This window comes from Chrysoperla carnea, chromosome 1, assembly GCF_905475395.1.
Source record: "Chrysoperla carnea chromosome 1, inChrCarn1.1, whole genome shotgun sequence".
Classification (NCBI taxonomy): Eukaryota; Metazoa; Arthropoda; class Insecta; order Neuroptera; family Chrysopidae; genus Chrysoperla; species Chrysoperla carnea.
The window spans coordinates 130,894,480-130,917,773 of record NC_058337.1 but is presented as its reverse complement, the minus strand read 5'-3'; the positions used below and the strand labels follow the sequence as shown (position 1 = coordinate 130,917,773).

Genomic DNA, 23,294 nt, shown 5'->3' with positions numbered 1-23,294 from the left:
TATTAGAGATAATTTGATAATTAATTGACAATTTATAGCCATTTATATTTGTGATTTGTGTGAACTAAATTTGTGATTTATTGGAATACCTGAATGGTCTTAAAATTGAGAACATTTATTTTTAAACGCCGTTTTAAAAATCTTTATAAACATTTATTCACGACAACCGATATTCAGAAACTGCGATATTTAACAAGACAAGAGAAAATATGAAAATCTACAATATTTAAAAGTGCTCTCATCTAAGTTAAGTTGCTTAAAATGATCAGTAAAAGGCTGACATTCTTTAAAAGGCTAAAAATATTTTCATAAAATATAGTGAAAATCCATTCCGATTAAACTTTCAAAGATTTCAAAAAAAGTACTATCGGTAATAGACTTTACATTCAGAATTTAATCAAACTTGGCATTATTATATCATAATTAACCAGTTAAATTTTTAGGGGCCATCAGAGAACTGAAAAAAGATCTTTTAAAGATATTTGAACATTGATCCTTATGGGAAATCACAGATTTTATTTTATTTCACAAAACTAGATGTTCAGATTTTCAGTTCTCTGATGGCCCCTAAAAATTTAACTGGTTAATTATGATATAATAATGGACAACTATGCCAAGTTTCATTGAATTCTGAATGCAAAGTCTATTACGAATGGTATTACCTTAAAATCAATCAATCTATTTGGAGATGATGACAGATAAAAACACGTAAAAAACTTACGCGTTAAAACTTACGTAATCCCTTATTTTTATCGGCGATAAAGTATTTACTTGATATTTTATGTTAATATATATATAATTTTTTAGTGTATTTGTAAATTATTTCTATGGAATCAAAATTTCATTTTTTGCCCGTACGTGTTTTATTTTTAGCCTCTGACCTAAAAAAAGGGTGTTCTAATTTTGGCCTTTATGTGTGTGTGCGTGTCTGTCTGCCTGTCTGTCTGTGGCATCGTAGGTCTAAACGGATGAACCCATTTTGATTTTTTTGTTTCGTTTAAAAGGTAATTTTATGAAGAGTGTCCTTAGCTATGTTTCAAGTGCGAGTTTAGGATTCCAAACCCAAAAAAACTAAAAAATTTGCGATAATTTTCAAAATTGGCTGAGTTTGGAAAAGGCTTTAAGGAAATAATGTAATTAAATGGAGAGTGTTCTTAGATATGTTTCAAGTACAAGTTTGGAGTTCCGTACCCGAAAAATTTGTCGGGGATTTTGTTAATTTTGTAAATTTCACTTGTAGGATTCTGATGTTAACATTATTATACCATGTCTATATGTAATATGCAAGGTATACTAAGTTTAGTCCCAAGTTTGTAACGCTTAAAAATATTGATGCCACGCACAAAATTTTGCTATAGGTGTTCAGAATCACCTAATTAGACCATTTCCGGTTGTCCGTCCGTCCGTCCGTCTGTGGACACGATAACTCAAAAACGAAAATAGATATCGAGCTGAACAGCGTACTCAGGACGTTAAAAGTGAGGTCTAGTTCGTAAGTGAGCATCATAGGGCAATTGCGTCTTGGGTCCGTAGGATCCATCTTGTAAACCGTTAGAGATAGAATAAAAGTTTAAATGTAAAAAATGTTCCTTATCAAAAAATAAACAACTTTTGCTTGAAACATTTATTCGTAAACATCACTGTTTACCCGTGAGGGTGCCAATTAGGCGGAAATTTTATAGTATGTACCATACTTGAATATCAGTATGTGCTACATGTATGTATGTGTAATGTGATAGAGTAATCAACACTGACTATGCATGGTATTTCAACAATTAACTGAGTCAATTGTTTTTTTTCACTTGTTAATATTTTAATTTTTGTAAAGAATTTAGTGAAATATCACTAAATAAATCTGTTTAAAATTTTTAAATAATTAATCATTATTATTATTCAATTATTTAATAGTTATAAACTTAGCTTTCTTAATTCAATTTTGAAATATTTATTTTTAATAATTCGAAAATATTTTTAATTATTTTAATTTTATTAAAAATATGATAAATTTTAATAAGTACCTATAAATTATAAATTTTTCGCTTTTGCAACACCTTTTCCTTAAACAATAGCAATTTCATTTGAATAATCCCACTTTCTTTACCATAAAGTGTAAAATTGTGATAAATATATCATAAAAATTTTAACAAATTAACATATTAAATATAATTTCATATAATTTTATGCTTGCAAACATTATTTGATAAGCGACCACAGTGAAAGCCCTTTCAGCAGTTGGTGTTTCGTATATATAATTAAATAACGATAAAAAAATGGGAAAATAAATTTAATATCATTATTAATAATATTTATCGTAAAATTATATAAAAGTTAGAAAAAGAAAATTTATTTTATGTCTTAATTAATCACAAATTTGTTATTATTTCGGTCAAGAGTTCATTTCGGCGCTAGAATTATGAAAAAAGAGCAAGGGTCACATTTACTGTGCCTAAAGTGGTTATCATAGAGATATCAAAATTTGTAGGCTATTATGTCTCTTTATGGACTGATTTCTTTGTTATTTCGTCTCTTATGTTCAGGAAAAAGTTGTGTGTATTGTTTTACCAGCACTATGGTGCTGATATTTCCAAAACTATAAATTTGAGCGCACTTTAAGCGTTTTCGCCGGGTCAAAATTAGCTAAAATCCAAGTTTTTATGAAAATAGGAGACAAAAATGAATTTTCGAACTTTTTCGATTTTTTTAAGGGGTACTCCTTTGGAAAAATCTGAAAAAACCAAAAAAAATTTTAGTTTCCGATAGTCATAAAAATCATTTCCTAAGGTCATTATGACCCAAATATTACAAAAATCACATCCATTCGAATGTACGACTTACATATATCGAAATATTACGTTAGCTAATTTTTCTGAATTCGAGTTTCACAACTATGGGGCTGATCTTTTCAAAATTATAAATTTGAGCGCATTTTAAGCAATGGCATCGTTTTCGCCGGGTCAAAATAAACTAAAATCCAAGTTTTTACGAAAATAGGAGACAACAATGATTTTTCGAATTTTTCAATTTTTCAACCCGTTTGGAAATATTAGAAAAAACCAAGAAAATTTTTAGTTTCCGATAGTCATAAAAATCATTTTTTAAGGTCATTTTGACCCAAATATTACAAAAATCACATCGTATGGCATGTTTTAGATGGCTAGGTTTTCATTTGCATAGAAAATAGTGATATTTTTGATATCCATGAGTGCTATAAAAGAAACTATTTCAAAGAACTGTTCATGTTATAGAATATCATTGAATCGGATAACTTCTGTGAATTTTTCTTCATAGAATTGTATTTGCTATAATTAGTAATCTCTGAAGACCATTTCCCTATTCATTAATAAAGAAAGTAATTAATTAATTTTTCCAAAAGAAATTATTAATTAATAATTCATGGGCAAAAAAAGTAATTTTTCTTCACAATTATTTATCGGAACTATATCTTTTAAAAACAAAATGCTTTTGAAAGTTACTAGATTCACATGAAGTTTTTCTCTTTTATTTCAATTTTTTTCTTCACTTTATTATTCCACTCATATCGTAAAAAGAATCCTTTATTATTAAAGACGTAATTATTAATTCAATTTTTCCTAAAGTAATTAATAATTCATTAAACTTTTATATTATCTATACAAAAAGAAATTACACTTATACTTTTCCTAGTAGGAAGTATATCTATATAAAATAATTTAATATATTAGTCAACAAACAATACTTCATCATATATATATAAAGAGTTTTCCATTAAGAATGTCCGGATTGAAAAGATAAATTAAACAAATTACGTATGAGAAATGAAAGAAAAAAGAAATGAAAAAAAAGTCTTTTTTTATTTGAAAGGGTACTTTATGAAAATTTGTGGAATAAATAACATGTGCCAATTATAATCTGCGCATCTTCGCTGAGAGATGAGCATTTGAAAACTTCAATTTTTCTATTATTTGATCGCATAGATTTAGATTGATACTATGGATCATATTTTTTGTGTTTTCTCTTAAAGGCACTCGAGAATGCCTGGACTTGACCAGTGTATCACGACTACTGCAGAAGCTGTCACAGTAGGGAGGAGGAAAAGACAATGTATCATTTTCCCTGTCACTGCTCAGCTCTTGCCATGAGGAGTAGGACTTACTTGAGCCAGCCTCTCTTCGACGACCTCTTCAACCTACAGTACGTTGACGTCACAGAGTGCTTCTTGCTGTTCTTAAACAGTTACAAATGGTTCATGGAGTAATGGCCGGGGATGGCCAACCCTCTTTCGGTATCACAACGGACTCTACGATCTAAATGTGCCCCACTCCAGGACAGCCACTCTAACCTGACCTAACCTAACCTAAAGACACTCGATGAGATCTTACATAGCTCAAACTGAGCACTCATTTAGATTTAAAAAATTTGATTAATTTTCATGAATTGTCAATTTTACTTTTGTTAATTATCCAATATTGATTATATAGCGCTGCCCAGCGAAACTGGAATAGGGGATAATCCTAATGTCGAATTGGCCATATTACCCATAAAAATGTAAAACTAGACTTGATAACATGACAAAATTCGAAAGTGAAATTAAATTTGATTTAAAAACGAAGAAGTTATAAGCAATCAAAGATTGCATTCAAAGATTGCCCATTTCCTTTTAGCAAAACAAAGTTTTATATGTAATCTCTATGGCGATACCCACGTATGAAGTCACTAGTGGGTATCTTCCTCTTTGTTTAATTAGAAATATTAAACTTAAAAAAAAAATAAATAAATTTTTTTAAAAACCATCTTTATTTTTCTATTCGTAAAGTGAGAATTCTTCATCTGAAGTGATAAAAAAAATTAGCCCGATCCCCAACTACCATTTGGCTGGGATATAATTTGAACGCTACACATTAAGTTTAAAGTTTGGACACTCTAAATGGAAAACCCTGTATAAAAATGAAACAATACAGGATATAAAGATCTTTAATAAATTAATTAACTGAAAAAATTAATCACATTTGTTACACTTACATATACAATAATCTATTAAAAATGATGATTATTATTGTATTTTATTGTATATAATATGTAGGTAATTAAAATATACGCATATATTTTCAATTTTTTTTTTATATTTTGAATAAAAATTGTGAAAATTAATTATTTATAACAAAAAAATTAAATATTTATATGAATAATAGTAATTATAAATAATTTTGTACATAGTTGTTGAAATTTCAGTAATTTATTAAGGTACATTGTACAAAGTCTGCAATAAATTCAACCCTATACTATCTACCTCAGATAGTATTCCTAGTATCTGGATGACCGAGCTTTGCTCAGTATTTCTTTAGTTAAAAAGGTAAAAATTTTATCATTAATATAAGAACCGTTTAAAATGTCTCCACACAAATACCAATTTGAATGTCTCGGTACTTTATTTCGTTAACTTTGATATACGTATATCATACCAGCTATTTATCAACCAAAACTGACGTAGCCACACGGACTACACACTATACAGTACATACGAAACGAATCACGTACAATGTACATACTCGCCAACAGATGTCACAGCAAGAGTATATACTCGCCAACAGATGTCAGTTTTTCCTGAAAACATGGATAAAACGACGTTTTCTAAATTTATTAATTAAAAAATACAGGATAATTTCCGAAAATATGTCCGGTTCTTGGATGGATTTGAGATAAATCTCAAATTTAAGACAAGTGAAAACAAACAATTGACTGAGTTAATTGTTGAAATACCATGCATAGTCAGTGTTGATTTCTTTATCACATTACACATACAAACATGTGACACATACATAACTGATAATCAAGTATATTACATATTATAACATTTCCGCCTAATTGGCGCCCTCACGGGTAAACAGTGATGTTTACGAAAAAATGTTTCAAACAAAAGTTGTTTAATTTTTTATAAGGAACATTTTTTACATTTAAACTTATGTTCTATCTATAACGGTTTACAAGATGGGTCCTATGGACCCAAGACCCAATTGACCTATGATGCTCATTTACGAACTTGACCTCACTTTTTACGTCCTGGGTACGTAAAAATTTCAGCTCGACATCTTTTTTCTTTTTTGAGTTATCGTGTCCACAGACGGACGGACGGACGGACAGACAACCGGAAGTGGAATAATTACGTGATTTTATGAACACCTATGACAAAATTTTTTTCCTAGCATCATTATTTTTAAGCGTTACAAACTTGGGACTAAACTTAATATACTATGTATATTTCATATATACATGGTATAAAAATCGGTTCAGTATTTGAACCATTAGCCAGCTTATAAGGGGTAAATCATGATTTTTGATAAAGGAATAACGAAAATATCGCCATTTGACAGAAAAATTGACTCGAAATATATAATAAGACTAACCCGCGATTAAAAGATATTTAGAGAGTTGTTATCGTTACTGTGTAAATTAATCAAGCCTTCTGAAGAAAAATGCGCTAAATATCCCTGTATTCCCTCTCATACGAATCATGCATTTTCCCGGGATAAAAACCTATGCATTTTCTGATCCCTAAACTAATACTATTTGCTCTATGAAATATTAAAACAAATCTATCCCACGGGAACTATACATTTTATCAGAATATAAAGCCTAGCCTATATGCTATTTCAGATTATAATCTCTGTGCCAAATTTCTTCCAAATTCGTTCCATCCATCTAAACTTTCACGATTGTAATTATAATTAGTAACACACTTGTCAGCATATATATTATAATCAGTCAAAAATATTTCTAGAAAAATTTATTGATACCTGAAATTACATCCTTATTCCTTCCGGTAGTCAATTTGTGGAAACAAACTGTTATTTTTAATAAATTTTACCACACAAAATTTACCAGTGATATATTTATTAAAATCTTTTTTGAAAACAAAATATTTATAAACATCCGTTCAACGGATTATAATTTACAAAATCGCTAGAAGGGACGGATGACGAATTTCTTGTTAGACTCTGTATATGCATAAAAATATTGTACAAACACAAAACAGAAGATATTACAATAATTTACCATTTTGCTTCTATTATTATTATTATCATATTTTTTTATTTATAATTTTTTTTTTTTTTATTTGCAGTGAAAGCAAAACATATCGAAGAACTGGTTCGTGACATAAATGAAAATGTGCTGACTAAAAATAATCGCATCATAGTTTTTTAAATAAATTATTAAAAACACCCTAAACAAAAATAAAATTTCTAAAATAAACCAATTAAAAAAATCAATTGTTTTAGTGATTAGATAATCGATATAATAATTTAAAATAATTTTTTTAATAATGATTTTAACAATTCAAACGTATCAATATTCAATCAATTTAAAATTAAAAATAATTATTAAATAATGTGTAATTATTATTGTTAAATAATTATGGGCTAAAAATAATTAATGTGGAAGTTAATAAAATTATTATGGAGTGTAGCAGCAGCCGGAGAAAAAAATTGACAATGAAAACACGTAAAGTGCGTTTAAAAAATACAACGAAATGTATTTATTTTTTAATATTATTTTTGGTGTGTTGTGTGAAAAATGTGTTTGGTAATAATCATCCGCCACGATTTTTAATTCATGGTCAAACGGAAATTGTGTTGAGATTGAAAGAAGGAAAAGAAACCCCAGCAGGTAAGGAAAAGCTGTTGATTTTTATTTTTCAATTGGAACAAAACAACATGGGAAACTATTATATTGCTAATACGGGTAATTAGTATAACTTTAATCCTGAAGTTGATCAGAGTAGTTATGTTTAAAGTAAATCTGATGGTAGAGTGATTATAGCCCAGGATTATCGAAAATTATCAGGGAATATAGTAACTTGAAAATTACAATGGAAATCAGAGAAAAATCAAGAGTGTTTATTTTTCACTTTTAACAGCCGAAAAAAACTGCAGCTTTTGTCTAAAAAACCACTGCAGCAAAAAAAACACTATTTGTGAGCGCGGAGTACCTTTGATTTAATATCTTTAATAGCCGGTACGCAATAGGCTATCCTCCCCTACAGTTTAGAAAGCGATTTTTTATCACAAACAAACCTTTTATGATTTATCGATACCTAATTTTAAGATGTTACCGATACGCTTAAAATGATACCAAGATATCCCAAATTTTAGATATCTCTATTTTTCAGATAAATAAAAAAGACCCATATACGCAAAAATACAGTTCCGTTGAAGTCAAGATGAATAGTTTTTGAAATGCAACCGAAAATCTCTGTCAAATGAAGGGCTTTATATCGGATTATAGGAGATAACGTAGAAAATTCTAGATCCAAATGGTTGTACTTATATCAAATCCGGTAGCCGAGTCAGATAAACAATGTCAAAAGGTGCTTAGAATGGTCCGAAATATAAAATCAGACGCTTTTCAAATCAAAATTTTGACCAAATCACAAAAAAATCTTCGTCTATATGGAATTTTCGGAAAAAACTCATACTTTTTTTTAAACGCTTATATATATCGAAAACAATGAGGTTTGATAAAAATTGTCAAGTGTCAAAAAATTCTAAGAATTTTTTTTGTAAAACTTTTTCAAATGCTTATATCTCGAAAACGGTGCTAGGGAAATGTCAATGCTCAAGAAATGCTTAGAATCGTCCAAAATATAAAATCCATTAGTTTTTTTAAATGTTAAATAAAGAGAATGTGAATTCGGAAGTAAGATACTTTTGTCCAACTTTATGGGCGTAAATCCAAAATGCACAAGCTCGCATGAAAGTGATTTTGTTGAGTACTCAGACAAATAATTTCCACCGGCTCCTAAAAAAAACCTACTGGCGACGAGTTTTTTCCTGGGTCAAATGCATCAGTACCTACAGTATTGAAATCATATCTTGAACCACCCTGTATAAATACCCTTAAATGATCTTGCTACATTTTTCAAAAATTTGACAATATTTTACAATATTGATTTTTTAATTATAGGTAGCCTAATATTTCGACTACAAGGTACGGATCCTGATGGCGATAAATTAGAATTTGGTGTACAAAATACACCAGGTAGTGATGTAATTACAGTTAAAACCATATCAAAAACAGATGCCAATGTATATTTAGCCAAAGAATTAGATCGAGAAGTATGTATTTAATTTTCTTTAATTATCTCCTATTATAATTTTTTGTTAATTTAATAATTTTACTTTCTTTTAAAAATCTTTTCCTTTTTTTTTTTAATGGAAAAAGAAAATTTTTCATCTTGTATAATTATGTAATTAAATACTTTTTGGTCAAGCTATTTTTTAAAACCATTAAAATCTCATTTTTGCATAAAAAGTTAAAACCATTTAAAATTAATTATATATTAGTTGCTAATGTCTTTGTGAAAAGCGAAACTTTTCATTCTCTTTCATCAAATACCTTTTGTTAGGATAAAGTATGCAAATTTAAATTAAAATAATTATTAATTTACTTTAAAATAATTTAATTAATTAACACGAGAGGGGTTGAATAAGTATTCAATTTATACAAAGCGAAATACTCTACTTTATGACACATTTTAGTATGTTGTAGTCGTATGATGTTTTTCTTTAAAAATATACTTTTAAAATTACTTAAAAAGGGTTGAAGTTACAATTTTATTTTAAATTTCATTCATGATTTTACAAAATTTTAATCAATGTTTAAATTAGTTTTTAAACACTGATTATAAATATTCAATACCTTTCATAAATCATATATGGTTTAAATTTCGGTCAAATTTTGTTTAGGTATTCGGAAAAAGTTAGTTTAGCTAAGAATGTAAAATGAAATTTTTACTAAGCAATATTTTTATAAATTTTTGTAGACTCGTGATGAATACTTATTAGTTTTAACATTAACCGATGGACGTTTAGGCGAAGGCAATTATATAACCCAAAGTTTGTTAATATTAGTAGAAGATGTTAACGATAATGTACCAATGTTTTTACCATATGCACCAACGATTACAATACGAGAAGATGCTAAACCTGGTATTATTACCGCACTTGAAGCAAAAGATTTGGATGAAGGAGCTTATGGACAAGTCTTATACCATTTACAGGTAGGAATCAAAAAAATCTTAGAACTTTGAACTCGAGTAATAATAATTCAAAAAAAAAAAACATTTAGGAATTAGATGGAGAAGATGATATATTTGCTATATCGACTATCAATGGTCGTGGAGTCGTAAGATTAGTTGGACAATTGGATTATGAACGAAAAATGCTTTATCAGTTACGCGTCCTTGCTGTTGATCGAGCTAAAGTCGGACGTATAAATACGGGTACTGCAGCGCTCTTAGTGCGCGTCGAGGATGTCGAAGATCAACCACCTGAGTTTATAAGTGTAACTCCAGTAGCAAGAGTGTCTGAAGATGCACAAATCGGGACTTCGGTTTTGCAAGGTAAGAGTTATCAAAACTGCTGGACGGTTTTTGAAATAAATTAGAAGATTTTTAACATATTTTCTATTTTAGTAAGGGCTGTCGATGGCGACCGTGGTGTTAATAATAAAATTCGATATACGATTATCAACAACGATGAAGAAATCGCTGGGAAAAAACAATTTATTATAGACCGAACAACAGGTGTGGTTTATACAGATCGTATTTTAGATCGCGAAGATCCTACTAGTAATGGAGGTGCATACATTTTAAATATAATGGTAAGTTTTAGCCGGTGAATTTTAATTCGATGGTAAAAGTTGTACCAATATTAGATATTGAAGAAACAAAAATCAAAAGAAATAGGAATAGGAAGCACGAGCATCCATTTAAAAAATAAATTTCTATTTTGGCCAAAAAAAGATCTAATTTTGAGATGAGAATAAAATTCCCTCAAAGTCCACTCATTTTTTACTTGAATCGAATCTGTCCCGAGAAAGTCTCATACGAAAAGGATAATATTACTCGAAAAGAATAGCTCTGAAGCCATCTGTTATGCTCGAATAATTTTTCTGTTCTTTAATATAAAAATTTTTCTGTTCTAAAAGATTTGACTTTCTAGGCAACTGAAGTTGGTGGATCCATAAACCCTGCACCACGAGCTGTGACTGAAGTAACGATTATTGTGACAGATATTAACGATGAAACGCCAACATTTCGAAGTCCACATTACGAATGCGAAATTGATGAAAATGCCCAAAATAATACACCATTAACATTTTTAGGCAATGTTGTACCAGAAGTTTTCGATCATGATCAGGTAACTTTCAAAGTTTCAATTTGCTGAATAACTTTATTTTGATGTTTGCAAATTTTTTTAGGGAAATAATGGAACTTTTCAAATGTATTTACGTGACGATAACGGAATGTTTGAAGTTACACCATCACGGGGAATAAACGAAGCATCGTTTTTGATACGCGTTAAAAATTCGACAGCATTAGATTATGAATCTATAAAAGTAAAGAATTTTACTTTAGGTGCAAGTGAAATTGTGGAAAATGATGTGAAAAGTTCTGAAGTGCCTGTAACTGTACATATACGTGATCGAAATGATAATTTTCCAGAATTCACAAAAAGCTTATATGAAGTGGCTGTACCAGAAAATTGTCAAGCGGGTACAACTGTTGCCTGGGTTCAAGCATTAGATGTTGATTCTGGTAATTTTGGAACACGCGGTGTGCGGTATACAAATCTTGGAGGCAGTATTGCTCATTTGTAAGTTCTCCGAAGATAACAATTGCTTACTTAAGAATATTTTCCTAGCCAAATTCTATTAATGAAAATTTTAAAAATTCTAGATTATCCCTTCATCCAGTTAGCGGAGTTATTACAGTCAAAATAGCTGGAGGTGCAAGTTGGGATCGTGAAGTGATAACACGCCATTTTCTCACAGTAGAAGCTAGAGACAACCTGGGAAGTGGAAATCGAAATACAGCTCAATTAATTGTAAACATCGAAGATGTCAACGATAATGTGCCAGTTTTTATTCAAAATCGTTACGAAACAACTTTATTAGAAAATCACATTAATTTTGAAAGTCCCCTCAAAGTTGAGGCAAGAGATTTGGATTTAAATGGAACGAAGAACAGTCAAGTCATTTATTCAATATCAGAAGGACTTTTAATGGCAAATTTTTCAATAAATAAACGTACTGGAATCATGCGACCAAATCATCCAATCGATTTCGAAAAATTACCTGGACCAAATATCGGAAATGTTCGTCCATTACATTTTATGATTCAAGGTCGTGATATGGGTACACCGAGTTTATGGTCAGAAGTACCACTGATTGTTTATTTACAAGACGTGAACGATCATGCTCCACAGTTCGAAAAAAATTTCTATAATCGAACAATCCCTGAAGATACACCGTCGGGCACATCAGTTTTACAAGTGAAAGCTATCGATAATGATGGTTCAGCACCGAATAATGAAATTGCGTATCGAATTCAAAATGGTGCTGCAGATAAATTTGTTATTGGTGCAACGAATGGAGTTATTTCGATTGCAAAAGGTGCATCTTTAGATCCTGATTTAACTGAACCTAAACGAACACATTATTCGTTAAAAGTGTTAGCTATCGATGGTGGAGTTGGTGATTCGAAAAAACAAGTAAGTATGAGGGAATCTTGTTTGGAATTTTGCTCCCAATAAGTTAGACTCATTCTATTTTAATTAAAAGTCCTTTACTTTTGGGAAGCTAAGGGACCATTATAGCGGGGTAATCAATCTTTAATATTTTTGCGGAGATTTTGGGACCTATGAAGTGAACAAGATTTTAAGATCTATCGTTTTTACTTTTCCAGACTTCAGTTATAGTGAATATTACGATTAACGACGTCAACAATAAACCACCAACATTTATCGATCCTGGCATTGTCGAAATAAAAGAAAATATACCAGTTGGTACACAAATTGCACAATTAAAAGCAAACGATTTAGATACAGCAGCAATTTTACGATACAGTATTGATCCAGCAACATCTGAAGCGAGAAATGAAGATGGAACTTTAATTAAAAATACCGATATGGATTATTTGTCGCTATTAGATTTAAATCCAGTGGATGGTATACTAAAGGTGGCGAAATTAATTGATCGCGAAAAATTGGAAGTTATTCGTTTGGGTGTTGTCGTAGAAGATTTGGGTGCCATCATTAAACCTCAAATTGCAACAGGTATTTTACTTTGCACAATATTCCTGACTCGTAACAAAAACTGGCGTGTCATAAATTTAAACCAGTGATTCCCAAACTTTTTCCTCGTAGACCATTTGCCAGTTTTTTTATAATTTAGATAGACCCCTGCCACGAAATATCCCCTTTTCCTTTCTATTCTTATAGACCTATTCTCATTTTCGCTACAATAGATTTCTTTCGCCTTCAAATCCAACTCAAAGAATTTATATAGAGCACTTGGGAAATTACTGATTTAAACACTCCGTCTACAGGTCTTTCGTTAAGTTCCACAAGAACTCTGAATCGAATCACAACTAAGCTAAAATGAGCGTCCAAGATTAATTTCAGTTCTGCCAAGAAAAGTAATTATGGCTAGAATCTTTTCTAGCAATTTGTCAGGGATTTTCGCTCATCTCAGGCTACTGCCATTTTGTTTTATTTTAGGCGAAGAATTTTCGATTAAACAAATTTTATTTTTTCAGCGTTGTTAACCATCGTAATTCTGGATGAAAATGATAACAATCCAAAATTCCAGAAACCATTCTACAGATGTTCGGTGACTGAAAATAGTAAAAATGGTGTCAACATTTGTTCGGTTATTGCAAATGATGCTGATAAAAATCGAACAATTACGTATTCGTTAGAGGGCTCATCAGTATTAAGGCAGTTGATTCACTTGGATTCGAATAATGGGGATTTGGTTGTGGCGAATAAAATTGATCATGAACAACATCCATGGCTCAATCTTTCGGTAAATATCTTGTCTATAAAATTATAGGCGTACACGAGACAGATGTAAAACTATGAAAAAATTAATCAACCAAATCACTGAGCTTGTATTGGAATGGGTTTTTTCAGTTCTTGTGAATCCGGACGGTTCCAATTCTTGTGAATCTAGACCTCTAGGATTCACAAGAATTGGAACCGTTTCAGAATGACGAAATAGCCCCAACATTCTCTATACCTGTTTCTAGTTTACACTGTAGGTCCTTGAATTCATAGAACCTCTTATTTTTTCGTTTGTTCCGTACCACAAGCCTTGAAAATGAAAATTATGCTAGTTATTAACTTAAATTTATTAGTTAGTTATTATTTTAAAAATATATTTTAGGTCCGAGCAATCGATTCTGGAATTCCACCAAGATCCAGTTTAACAGAACTCTTTATTCAAGTTTTGGATGAAAATGACAATAATCCATATTTTGTTAGTAACACAACAAATTTAAGCGTACACGAAGATGCTCCCGTAGGATATGAAATCACAGTTTTAGAAGCAAAAGATGCGGATTCTGGTGATTATGGAAAAATTACATATTTATTGGATCATGTTGCATCACAGGTAAATTAATAATTGCCACCCAAAATTTTTCGAAAAATTATTAAAAATTGTTATTTATTTTAGGGAAAATTTAGTTTGGATCCTGTAACAGGATCTTTAAGAGTAGCCGATAGTTTAGATCGAGAAACAGTTGGTTCGTATGTACTTGTGGCCGAAGCATGGGACAATTATCAATTTGGATATACAAGTGGTGAAAGTCGAAATGTTTTTAAACAAATTCCAATCACAATCTTGGATGTAAATGATAATCCACCAAAGTTGAAATTCCCTAAAGATTGCGCAAGTGTTACGGAGTTTCATGATCCAGGTTCTTCGATAGTCATGATTAAAGCATCGGATGAGGATGATAATTTTACTCCTAATGGACGTACGGAAATGGAAATTATTGAAGGAAATGATCATGGTAAAGGAATAAGAATTTTTGTTTTTAGAACTTGTTAAATTTGAGATATAAAGAGCAAAAGACCGTGAGTAGGAACTTTTGCTATGGTGGAGGCTTCGAAAATCCTCTTGATAGATATAAAAATTCGAGGCAAAATTCAATTAGTCCGCAATCGAAATTAACTTAAATATTATATCAAATCCGAAAAATTCCAATCAGTACATGCCTCCCAGGAACTTAGATCCGGGGTTCTATAAGTATGTTTGAATCAGAACATGCCTCAAAGTTGTAACAGGTTCAAAATATCTCAAGATTTCTTTTTAAATTCAAATTTATTTATCATTTCCAGAATTATTTATTTTGGAACAAACTGATTACTGGACTGCGCATCTGATAGCAGCAAAATCGTTGCAAGCTCGTCATGGAAATTATACATTAACAATTAAGGCTCGTGATCTTGGATCACCACCAAATACGGTGCATGAAAAACTAAATGTTTGCGTAACAGATTTCAATGATCATGCTCCATTATTTAAGAGTCCATCTCAAAATAGTACTTTAAAAATTCCAGAGGTAAGTTTTTTTGCTCGCATAAACGATAAAAATTTCCATTTTCTGGTCGTTATTTTCAATTTGGAAACCACCACCAAATTGAAGCGCGTGAGAAAGCGTCGACTTTAGACGAGGTGGCAAAAATTAATCATTTTCGGGTTGAATCATCCAATTCTGAAATTTTCCGGAGAATATAACTGTTTTCGAGTGTGTGTTATTTATAAACGTAATTTTTGCCGACAGAATACAACGATTGGAAGCGCTTTAATTCAAGTTCACGCAGAAGATGAAGATATTGGAATGAATGGAGCCGTACGCTATAGGCTGAAAGCAGATCCAGCTGGGCATTATCGTACTTTTGGAATTAATTCTGAAACTGGTGTTTTGGAATTAAGGAGAATTTTGAATCGAGATTTACAAAAAATTTACGATGTAAGTTAAATTTGATATATTTTGTTGCTTTTCAAAATTTTATTTTTTATTTTATTAAAAAATTTTATTTTTTAATTGGAACACAGATTCGTATTGAAGCTTATGATTTGGGAGTACCAACCGCATTAAGTTCAGACTTGGATTTAACAATTTACGTCAGCAATGTCAATGAATACGAACCACAGTTTGCAATGGACGATTTCTTTGTTAATTTTACAGGTACGCACACTAAAAAAATTTCTCCAATTTAAAATTTTATTTTTATTAAAAAATTTATTGTCTTAATTCACAGAAAACGAACCAGCAGGAAAAGAAACAAGAAAACTTCCGGACACTGTCGATCGTGATGAATTGGATATATTAGACGGTTCACAATTACCAGTTTGTTATTTTATTGTTGGCGGAAATGAACTTGGTCTATTTCGTGTACATCCTTTTGATCATGAATTAACTGTAAATAACATATTTACCCAGTGTTCCAAAAGTCACAAGGCAATAAAATTTTTTAAAGAAAAGTGAAGGCTAACGCGGTAGTCTTTATTTTTACAATTAAAATTGCCCAGCGACGAGGGTGGGGATAACTGCTAGATATTAATTAATTTAAATTAGAGCCTAATGGCTTTTGGGACCACTTCCATAAATAAAAAAAAACAACATAATAATCGCAATTTTAAAAATATTCAGGTAACTACACCGTTAGATCGAGAAGTCCAAGAATCTCATTTATTATTAATCAAAGCATCAGAAGATTGTGTTCACTTACCAGCAAATCAAAGTTTTTTTGAAGAGTCTGATGACACATTGTTGAAAGTGACAGTATTCGTGGATGATATCAATGATAATGCTCCAAAATTTATTAATCGTGTATTTACGGGTGGTGTTACAACGGCTGCTGATTTTGGAACACAATTTATGCATGTTAAGGTATGATAAACTTATATATCAATCTCGTTTCCTTCCAAAATAAACCATGCCCCGGGCCTCAACATGCATACGATCGAGATTCGAACCAAAGACCCCTTATTATTTTATTACCAGCGACAGTATTAAGATATTTCCTAAAAGTAGTTAAACTATTTTTTTCTCTTTCTAACATATCGCGTTTGGTCTCATTCCGATAGAAATACCCTAAATCTTTTTCCACTTGTGAGAAAGTTCTCAACAATTTGAATTTTGCAGGCTATTGATGCTGATTATGGGGTAAATGCTGAAATTTCATATTATCTAATTGGACGTATTCAGATGACGTTAACAGAAGGTTTAGATAATTTACAAAAACCGCCGTTTTTAGTTGAAAAGGACACGGGAGTTATATCATTGAATTTTGATCCACAACAAGGAATGAAAGGGTATTTTGATTTTATGGTAGGTTTTTATTTATAAAAAAGAAATGAAAATCTGGCTAATTGAATATTCTTTTTTATTAGGTTTTGGCAAACGATACTGGTGGACTCCAAGATATGGCAAGAGTTTTTATATATTTATTACGTGAAGATCAACGTGTTCGGTTTGTTTTACGACAACATCCAACTGAAATTCGACATCGAATTGAATTCTTTCGACAGTAAGTATTTATCAACGACAAACATATACTCCTGGCCTCACAAACTAATTCGGTTCTTTCTTTTCTGTTACAGAATTCTTGGTAATGTGACTGGCGCAATTGTAAATGTCGATGAATTCAAAATTCACGCAAATCAAGACGGTTCCGTGGATAAAACAAGAACTGATCTTTATTTACATTTAGTTAATAAGAAAGATCATTCAATTTTAGAAGTGTCAGAAGTCTTACGTCTAGTCGATCAAAATATTGAAAAGTTGGATGGTTTATTTAAGGTACAGCTATATTTCTAAAGTTGACAGGTAGTTTCAGATAGAAATAGGTCGGAAGTTAATGAAATTTTGGGATGTCGTTCGCCCTGTGTAAAATGAGAAGATGGAGAAACTTCAAATTTTTCGACCCCTTCCGGTTTTTCTTTTCTTACGGCAAAAGAAGTAATATCCCAGGTGGAGTCTCTAAAGTTTTTGATTGTAACCGAGAAACATAATTACGACAACCTTTCGTCATAATTCGGATTTAACAGAAGAAATAAGGTGAAATTCTGCATTTTTTAGCAAATTTAGAAAAAGAGACCTATTTTCGAAACGCTATATCTCGGTAACGAATTCACGTACAAACATGTTTGAATAGTCAAAATTGTAAGAAATTTATCGCTCTACAAAAACTAATAGTAATCGTAAAGTATCCTAAGTAAACCGGAGGAAGATCGAAAATTTTGCTGTCCCACCTCCTCTTATCGCACAGGGTCAAAAACTTGAAAAAATTGCAAACATCCCAAAGTTTCATTAACTTCTGACCTTTTTCATCCTAGCCCCAATTTTTCCAACCTGTCGACTGGATGGATGCTTTGTGACGTCATAAAGCAGAAATTCATATAACTTTTTTTTGTAGGATTTCAATGTACTCGATACACAACCTGCAACTGTTCAAGCTGCATTAATGCCATTCCAAGAAGCGAAAACAGCATTATGGCTTGGTGCTAGCACAATATTTTTAGGTGTTTTATTATTAGTATGTTTAGCTTTATGTTTTACACAACGACAAACATATCAACGAAAATTAAAGGCTGCTACAGCAACTGCTTATGGTAAAAAAAAAGTTTCGTACAGTTTTTGATTACTAACAAGTAGATTTTAAGTTTTTTTGCTTTTGCTTTTCTAACCCTTTTGTTTGTAGTGTAGGAAACAGTAAAATTTATGACGGATTTGTTTTGATCTGTTCCTGTTATACAATATATTGTTTATCGTTCTACTCCGTTGACCATTTTGTCTCAAAGATCCCTTGAGTACTCTATGAAAATTTCTTGAAATCCGAGATTCAGAAGATAGAGAGATTTATCAGAAAGACTTCCACCCAATTTCAAAGAAATTGGTAGAGTAAAACTTGAGATATCATGTCAACCACCTCCAAAAATGTAGTTTCAAGAAAAACGCGTTTTAAGTTTGAGAAACAATTTGGGCAGAGTAACTCGGATAAAATTAATTACTCACTTTGGATTAATCGGCGATCCCATATCCATACATAGGGCCTTCTTTTACATCATCCGCAATAGTCTTGCAAAGTTATTTCTGCTAATCGAGCTATTTTGCCTTCTTTTGAAGCAGCAGAAGCACGCAGTACAGAGTGATCAATTCAAACTTCGTTACTAGAAAATCCGCTGTATCTCCGAAAATAATTCGAATTTTGAAAAATCTGTTTAAGGACATACTCTATAGGGTATAACCTTTAAAAATATGCACACAAAAAAAAAGATTTCTTCAAATTTCTAGACCAGAATACTGCCTTGAATGACGTTTACCGGGGAAATTAGTGTACACCGGTAAATATAATTTACACTTTCCATGTAAAAATTCTATTCACATGGAAAGAAATCACATAACGATAACGATACCTTTACCATAATCAAAACAAATCCATCTTTTTAATTTGATTTTTGTTTTCCTAGAATAGAAAAATTAATAGTTCGTAATGAAATTGGAATTTGCATGAAATACGTATAAAACTTAACTTTTCCTCTTCAACTTTAAGCACTCTTTTAATTTATAAGCTTTGTTTTTTTTTGAACGTAGTGAAATCAAATTTAATAAAAATTTCAGCGTCAACATTTATTATAGGTCCAGAGTCTGATTTGGCTATACGAAGCCTTGGAGGTAGAGTCCCAAACACAAATAAGCATAGCGTAGAAGGTAGTAATCCGATTTGGTTACAAGCGTATACAAATGAATGGTATAAACAAGCTGATGAGTATAATAGGTTTGTCAAAATTTGTAATTTTTTGTTAGTTTGTTTTTCGGGAAAATAATGAATTATTAATTTTTGTTTTTTAGTCAAACCTCTGAACGTGATTCATTAGATGAAAATGTTATTACAAGTGCCGGGGACACGCCACCATGTGCAATGTTACATAATGATTTGGATAGGCCCCAAAATGTTTACCAAACGTTACCGAATATGTATACTCCAAAGAAATTAGAAACTACAGAATTATAAATTTATGAAAAGCGAAAAATTTCTAGGCCAAAAAGCAACATAGGTTTTATATTAAATATAATCTTTTTGAGTGAATGGTTGTCTGGAGACGTTCTTTCTGAGTGTGTTCCAAGAAGACAGCGAAAATTTGCAGGATAAATATAGTTTTCTTTTTCTAATATGAAAATTTGAAGGGACAAGCTAAGACTGGGTACGTGTTCGAACTGAACCAAAACTCGTCCTCCAACGAACATACCTTGTCTAATTCTACCATGGTGTAACCAATGCTGGCTAGGCATTTCCAACATGGAGGATTGAATGACTTATTTTTATCTATCCTGAAATTTGCATTCTTTAATAAGTAAGTCCTCACTTCCAAAATAGTCAACGATGAAAATTTCGTCTAGAAATCGCTCTTTATATGTTTATTTATTAATATTAATAATAATTTGATAGAAAATGCCAAAATATATTGAATCTATAAAGAAAAAAAGTAATATATTGAACAAGTATTTAAGTGTTTTGCAGTATTGAAAAAGTAGAAAACTATAGAAAACTATTCGGGAATCAATTATTCGTCTTCATAACCCGCATACGTAGTAATTGATATTAAACTAAAAGTAAATGATAAAAAATTTACTTAATTAATAATTTTTATTAGAAAATCTGTTGAATACTAGAATGATTGATTAACACACATCGGAAAAGTTTTAATTTAAACTTATTCTATATAAAATTAAATTTCGATTCTCAATATCACAAGAGTTCGATGTCAAGAACATATATATTAAGGACGTAAAACTAGAGTAGAGAGAGTAGCAGGAAAAGGCGCCTATCTGGGAGAAGTTTAGTCCTCGATCGTTGCGTACTCTGTACTGCGCATCAGACGTCTTTCAATTTTAATTTTTTGTTTTTCAATCAATTGAACAATTTCAATTTTTTCAATCACTTAGACAGCCTGATGCGCAGTACAAACTACGTAACGGTCGATGACTAGATACCGTCAAGATAGGTGCCTTAAATTCAGCCAGGGGCGCTTATAGCTTGACATATGAGGTTTCATATCCTTAATATATATGTTCTTGATCAATGTATTGTTGTATTCTTAATCCTTAAAAATGCAAATTTAAAAATATTGCTTAATCTCTCATTCCCTAACTGCAAATTTTTTGTGTCTACGAAATAAAAAAAAAAATCAAAAACTCAAAGTATTCAATAGCTTTTCTTATACTAATTAAAAATTCTGAATTTAATTATAATTTTATAATTCCTTTGTATTTTTTACTATCTAGACTGAATCTCATTTTTTTATACAGAATGATTTTCGAAGTTATTTTTTCATTTTGTCAAGTTTTTGAGATAAACGATTTTATAATAATTTTTAAGTTATTTAAATATTTGAAATGATTTTTTGTAAATAGTATTAAAAATGCATATTATTTGTATTAATAATTTATTAAAAACGAAAATAAATCTTCTTTTTTTTGTTTGTTAATTCTGTGTTTTTATTTTTAATTTAAGAAAATCCTTTTAATTTCAGGAAATGTTTAGATCGAAAAATCAATAAGTTATGCAACTTGTAATACATTACAGTAATCTGATATTGCATACATTCATAGGCTATTTACAATAAATATGAAATAATCTTTACTAATTCGATGCGTCCAAAACCGAAATATTTATAACTTCTACATCTTCTTATTATACCATGTAATATCTGGATGACCGAGCTTTGCTCGGTTATTCGCCAATAGATGTCAGCAAGAGTCATATTTTTCACTTTAGACTACTCAAACGCCTCCTTTTTGTTATGTTATAATTTGCATTGTATTTCATTAACTACGTTATACACCAATAGATGTCTGATTAATTTTTTTCACTTTAGACTACTCAAACGCCTCCTTTTTGTTATGTTATAATTTGCATTGTATTTCATTAACTACGTTATACACCAATAGATGTCTGATTAATTTTTTTCACTTTAGACTACTCAAACGCCTCCTTTTTGTTATGTTATAATTTGCATTGTATTTCATTAACTACGTTATACACCAATAGATGTCTGATGAATTTTTCATGAAAAGACCGATAAATCGACATTTCTGATAAATGAAACCTAGCTAGATCGACTTATCGCCCCAAAAAACCCCTACATACTCATTTTCATGAAAATCGTTGGAGCCATTTCCAAGATCGTTGATATATATATATATACAAGAATTGCTCGTTTAAATATATAAGATATATGAAATATACATAGTATATTAAGTTTCGTCCCAAGTTTGTAACGCTTAAAAATATTGATGCTACGAACAAAATTTTGGTATAGGTGTTCATAGAATCACCTAATTAATCCATTTCCGGTTGTCCGTCCGTCCGTCCGTCCGTCCGTCCGTCTGTGGACACGATAACTCAAAAACGAAAAAAGATATCGATCTGAAATTTTTACAGCGTACTCAGGACGTAAAAAGACAGGTCAAGTTCGTAAATGAGCACCATAGGTCAATTGGGTCTTGGGTCCGTAGGACCCATCTTGTAAACCGTTAGAGATAGAACAAAAGTTTAAATGTAAAAAATGTTCCTTATAAAAAAATAAAAAACTTTTGTTTGAAACATTTTTTTGTAAACATCACTGTTTACCCACGAGGGCGTTAATTAGGTGCAAATTTTATAGTATGTACGAATATAGGAATATCAAAGTGAATATCTTTTGTTATTTACGTGACGTCAAAAAAACAAACGACTGCGCATCAACACTTGCGCATTATATGAGAATATCAGTTAAATATGTCAGATATGTATGTATGTGAAATGTGACAGAGTTATCAACACTGCCTATACATGGTATTTTAACAATTAACTCAGTCAATTGTTTGTTTTCACTTGTTATATTATTAATATGAGTTTTCACACAATGTTTTCATGATTTATGTTATGATTTTACCATGTTATGATACCATCCAATGACGTCACTAGTCTATATTTTCCTCTTTGTTTAAAATTATGTGTTTTAAACGTTATAATATTTTGCGTATTTCTAAAGATTTTCAAAAACCAACTTCACTTTTCTATTCGTGAGTGAAAATTCTTCATCTGAAGTGATAAAAATTATTAAGTTAACATCCTCATGGTGACGCTCTTGATTGCCAAATATTTTTTGACTATAATAATTCAAAGTGTATACATTTCGGACTTTGGAGAATACATTACGTCTAATGAAACGTGACAAATTGTATATTTTACAGTCATAAATACGGTATTAAAAATATACCTATCCAATGCTTGCATCGAACATGTGAATATGTATATGAAAATTTGCATTTATTTTTAGTAAATTACAAGTATTTTTAAGTAACACATTTTCGTATGCTAGAGTGTTTTATTTCATTAGTCTGAATAATTTAACGCATGAATAATTTGTTAATAATCTACTTCCGTGAACTAATATCTAAGAATATCATTTTAATT

The 23,294-nt window shown here is 30.7% G+C and overlaps 1 protein-coding gene across 1 annotated transcript; it reads left to right on the top strand.

The window, feature by feature from the left end:
* Positions 1-7,514: 7,514 nt before the first annotated feature.
* LOC123305384 (cadherin-23) lies at positions 7,515-20,284 on the top strand (the record flags this gene model as incomplete). Its single annotated transcript, XM_044887085.1, has 23 exons — positions 7,515-7,641; positions 8,938-9,089; positions 9,797-10,033; positions 10,102-10,375; positions 10,448-10,635; positions 10,977-11,174; positions 11,236-11,630; positions 11,714-12,527; positions 12,722-13,091; positions 13,574-13,842; positions 14,203-14,430; positions 14,494-14,833; positions 15,162-15,385; positions 15,608-15,796; positions 15,883-16,015; positions 16,089-16,249; positions 16,481-16,720; positions 16,976-17,161; positions 17,224-17,360; positions 17,434-17,632; positions 18,249-18,444; positions 19,454-19,610; positions 19,685-20,284. Coding segments are annotated over 23 exons (5,577 nt in total), but the record flags the coding sequence as incomplete, so codon positions are not given.
* Positions 20,285-23,294: the final 3,010 nt, after the last annotated feature.